Here is a 5,231-nt window from a genome sequence, read left to right as displayed (position 1 = left end):
GTCCCGCGCCCGAGCGCTTAGCCACTAGTCTGGTAGGTCCTGGGTTCGAATCTTGAGAGGCGGGATCGTGGATGCGCACTGTTGAGGATTCCCACAATAGGACGAAACGGCTGTCCAGTGCTTCCAGGATTCCCATGCTGTTCTAGCTTCAATTGACTCATGATTTCAACTGCGAAGATTACATGACAATTAGTTAATTTTTCAACTGACTTTCAATCATCATAAAACCTTTATCAAAATTAGGAATTTACTGCCAAGTAAAATACTTACTTAATACTACTATATTCAAATGAAGAATAATTAAGAAAATTCAAATGACTATTATGTTCACAGGATAAAATTAATTGACCAATGAATTAGTTATCAATCCATCTATAATTAAGATTATTGGCTTATAAGGTTTTAAGTTTATTCTCTCATTTTAATCTAATCAATAGAACATTGAATCTTCCCATTGATATTTGGGACTGACTGCAATTGATCAATCGGTTATTGGCATATATGTATCCTTTGTGGACTGCCTCGATATCGCCTGAAGTCACAAGCATTATAAGTAAAAATGGATGGTGGCGGGCAATGAAATCCAGGACGTGTGTTTCATCTTGTTTGGGACTCATCAGCTGGATGTACCTCGCTCATCATAGAGTTGATGTTCACTCTGGGACTTGAACCCAGTACCGTTCACCTCAAACGCCATCACGTTATCCACTTAACTACTGAGTCCTGATAACCACTTACTTGTTCAATAGGATGAAGTTGAAATTCACTTGGTATTGTTTACTTGAATCTTCCCATTGATGTTTAGGACTCCCATTGGTCAGTCCGTTATTGGCATATGTGCATTCTGTACGGATTACCTCCGTATTGCTTTAACTCACGAGCATTATCAGCAAAAATGTATGGTTGTTAGCAGTGAAATTCAGGATGTGCGTTTCGTCCCGCGTGTTACTCATCAGCTGGATGTACATGCCGCATCTCAGAGTTAATGTTCACTCTGGGACTCGAACCCAATAGCAATAATTAATAATTGATTTTAGGCACATCTTTCAGTTCCCCATGCTTACACCTGACCAAAATAAAATCTCTATACGTTCATAAATATATGAATAATATGATATATAATCATATTATGTAACCTAGCAACAAGGATGTAAATAAACTTCTGCCTATTGATTTTGTCTTTTTTTATTGTACACTAGCAACAAGATTATGTAAATGTGTTGGTGAGGCCAACAATACTGAAGTTTAAAATGTCCAGAAACACCGGCAAATAAACAGTAAGGTGATGATAAATGAATATAGAAGACAATGAAAATTCATTAACAAGGAAAATGAGATAGAATATTAATTATCCCCCCCTGCTATTGATGTTAATAGTTAGGACACTCAGAGAAGATATTGTCGAACTATTAATCATTCCAATCTGTTTCTCTATTCGTGACCGAACTCTATTGATCGACTTGTAATGTGGTCTCTAGTTTGAGTTACTCAACATCTTAGACATAATGTTTTGATATCAGATTGTTGGAGATAGTTGGCAGGATACCTTGAATCGAAGTTTCATGATAGCTGGCACTTGTTAATAAATTCTATCAGAATTATTGAGATTATTGATTCTTCCTGGAGAATTCCAACTTAAACCACCCAGCTTCACAGTCTGAGATGTTACCACTGAGCTGTTCTACTTCCGACTGACATGCTGTAGGACTAAGATATTTATATCTCACTTTTCAGTGATTAGTGACCAATTAGATTTGGTTTTAGTCTATTGATGTTGATCGAACTTTATTCATGAAGCTGAAATGTAGCCACTAGTCTCAATGAATCAATATTGTGTAGATGATGTCCTAATATTCTCTCTTTACTATGTTGTTCGAGTCTCCTGTTCACTCTGCTTTCGCTAAATATTTTACATTTATCTCTCTTTGAAGACCATACCTTCATGGTAATACTTTACATATTTATATCCTGGGATGTCCGTTTACAGGCATTATCTGTTTGAGAAGTTTAGCAAATTTCTGATGTTTCGCGACTCAATGTAAGCCACTTCCTCAGAGAATAAATAACCAAATTCACATTAATCCAAGTCTAAATAGTACAACGGAACAATCCAAGAATATTAGGTGCGATCAATCAAAAAACAGGTCTGAATAAATCAATGTCATGTTATTTCGGTCAAGGTGATTTATAAGCGACATGTATGTAAGTGTGTTTGTTGGTGTATGTGTGCATTGTTAGGGATGAAGAATGTGTGACCTTAATAATGAAAAAGGATAGAGTTTAATTTGTAATGTAATGGTGTGAAATTGTAAATAATATCACACTAGTTGATTAGGCTAGACAGTTCAAGTCAGATGTATGGTAGGGCCTTCTTTTCTATTGAGATCAGTAGGATTAAGCATTATATGGAAAGCCTCAGCTTCTTCGTGTACCTAATATGTTCTTTGGTACGAGTCAAGATTTCGCAAGATGACTCTCCAATATAGAAGGCATCATAATCGACACAGCCTAATTTGTAGACGCAGTTCTGTGTAGACATGAATGGGTTTTTTTTTCTTTTAATCGAACTAAAGTATTTCGAAGTGTGTTCATTGTTTTGTAATATACTTTAATTCTGTGTTGTCTTGAGATCCTTTGATGTTCTTCTGTTGTGCCATGACGGTATGGTAAAACTGCAGTACCGATTTATGGCATTTCATTCGAATTATTATTATTACGTACTGAACTGTCTTGCTTCGATATACTTCTAATAATCTTCATAAGAAAATTATTAAATTGTATGTTGGCGATTATATTCTTTTATTTTTTTTGTTTGTCCTCTTCTGAAGTGATGATCTTGTTGGCTCTTCTCAAAAGATTTAAGGCTAGAGAGATCTTAGCACTGAAAGGATGTGCTGAATAGAAGTCAATATAACGATTAAAGTGTGTTGGCTTTCGATAGATGGATAGATTTAGAACTCCATTTACATTTCTCTTCACTAAGCAATCTAAAAATGGTAGTTAATCATGTTCATTTTCATCCTTATTCGTGAATTTGATGTGAGATGAAAGTGTATTTATCCGTTTTGAAAACGATCTTAGATGAGTGTTTTTTCTTATGACAACAAATGTATCATCTACATACTTACTTATGCCTGTCACTCCCAATGGAGCATAGGCCGCCGACTAGCATTCTCCAACCCACTCTGTCGTGGGCCTACCTTTCTAGTTCTATCCAGTTGTTGTTCATTCTTCTCATATCTATCTCCATTTCTCTGCATAATGTGTTCTTTGGTCTTCCTCTTCCCCTTTGACCTTCAGGATTCCATGTTAGGGCTTTTCCTATGATGCAGTTGGGTACTTTCCTCAAAGTGTGTCCTATCCACTTCCAGCGCTTCTTCTTGATTTCTTACTCCGCTGAAATCAGGTTTGTTCTCTGTCATTGTAGGTTGTTTCTGATAGTGTCTGGTCAACGGATCCGAAGTATTTTGCGTAGACAAATGTTAATAGTTGAGATCATGAGTTCAGAGCTTCCAGGTTTTCAATGATGATCTAACTTCAATTGATTCATGATTTCAACTATCAAAATAAGTTATCTTTCATAATGTCTTCATTTTAAAGTATACCATTTGTGAATATCCTTTAAATAAATAAAATACTGTTGAAATATCGTTATGTAAAAGAATACTTTTTGACTGAACAATTCGTTCTGCAATAACTTCATCATCAGACTCTACAGTTATAAGTCCATAATTGTGGTAATCTTTTACAAAGGTCAAAATGAGGCACGTAATAATGAATTTGGCAATGTTATATGGATATATGCGCACACGAGACTAATAGGTCCTGGGTTCGAATTTCGTGAGGTGGAATCGTGTATGCGCACTGTTCAGGAGTCCCACAATAGAACGAAAAGACCACCTAGTGCTTCCAGGTTTTCTACAATAGTCTAGCTTCAAATGACTCATGATTTCAACTATAAAAAAATGGTGGACATTTGCATCTGCTATTATGACATATATACTTCAAAATTGTGTTATTTTTAAATTAGAAAGGACATTCAATAAGGGTCAGAAATGATTTGGAGTAAAGTATCCAATCACATGCAGTAGAATAGAAATATAACAAAAATGAAAATTATTATCAGAAGGGGGTTTTGTGGAGATTTAGTATTTTTCATATGCTCACTAGTGACTGACTTCGATAGGTAAATCCTGGAGTTCTAGTGAAAAGCAGTGACCAGTGGAGTTCAAACCAAATCTGTTGTGAGATAGAAACTGACTGAAAACAACTGGTGAACGGTTGCTCAACTTCGTGGATTGGTTGGAGTTAGACATGAACACCATCGGATGCCGGCTCAGTGGTCTATCGATTACGTGCTCTGGCGCGAGACTGGTAGTTCCTGGGTTCGAATCTCGCGAGGCGAGGTCGTGGATGTGGACTGCTGAGGATTCCCACAATAGGACGAAACGGTCGTCCAGTGCTTCCAGGTTTTCACTAGTGGTCTAGCTTCAATTGGCTTACGCTTTCAACTATGAAAAATGAAAAAAATAGTGTGAATAAAGTGCATAGTAGGAGAATTTCATTTGTTAATTGAGATAATAATGATAAATAGTAATAATAAGATTGTTGTGTGAATATAATACGTAATAAGAGGGTTTTTATCAAGGTAATTACGATAAACGAATTATATAGTTAAAGTCATGAGTCCATTGTAGCTAATCACCATGGAAAACCTGGAATCACTGGGTGGCCGTTTCGTCCTATTGTAGGACTCCTCAGTAGTGCGCATCCACGATTCCACCTCACGAGATTCGAACCAAGGACCTATCCGTCTAGCACACGAGCGAGAACATTAAGATAAAGATAATCAAAATATAATTAACTAAATTTATCCATCATAAAAAAACACAAATTTAACTTACATTATTCTTTTCTATCATTTTTGTTATATTCAATATTGAACATTGATCATACAATTGTTTTAATAAGCACTGACCTTGAGATATTAAATTTGTGAAATTCAAATTGAATTGATCTTTTTTAAAAACATGATTATTATCAATAAAATAATTAACTGTTTTAATGATACCAAATTTATATGATAATCTTCTTAATGTTCCCATTAATTCAGGTGTTGTTATAATAATACTACTACTATTTGATTTATTATTTAGATTCTTCTTATGTTTTAAATAATCCGTAATGGATAAACATTGTAAACTATTCAATTGATGATATAGATTATCCAT

At 35.2% G+C, this 5,231-nt stretch overlaps 1 protein-coding gene across 1 annotated transcript in view; it reads right to left on the bottom strand.

Annotated features, from left to right (window-relative positions):
- Smp_077580 (hypothetical protein) overlaps positions 1 to 5,231 on the bottom strand; it is a gene marked incomplete at both ends in the record, with an annotated part of 12,374 nt that extends 7,143 nt beyond the window's left edge. The window contains one exon of the mRNA XM_018798512.1: positions 4,905 to 5,231. Coding sequence (XP_018653446.1) covers positions 4,905 to 5,231 — 327 coding nt within the window. The remainder of the gene's footprint in view (positions 1 to 4,904) is intronic.

This window comes from Schistosoma mansoni, chromosome 6 (genome assembly GCF_000237925.1).
Source record: "Schistosoma mansoni strain Puerto Rico chromosome 6, complete genome".
NCBI classification, from domain to species: Eukaryota; Metazoa; Platyhelminthes; class Trematoda; order Strigeidida; family Schistosomatidae; genus Schistosoma; species Schistosoma mansoni.
The sequence above is the reverse complement of the archived record's forward strand: the minus strand, read 5'-3'. Positions and strand labels throughout refer to the sequence as shown.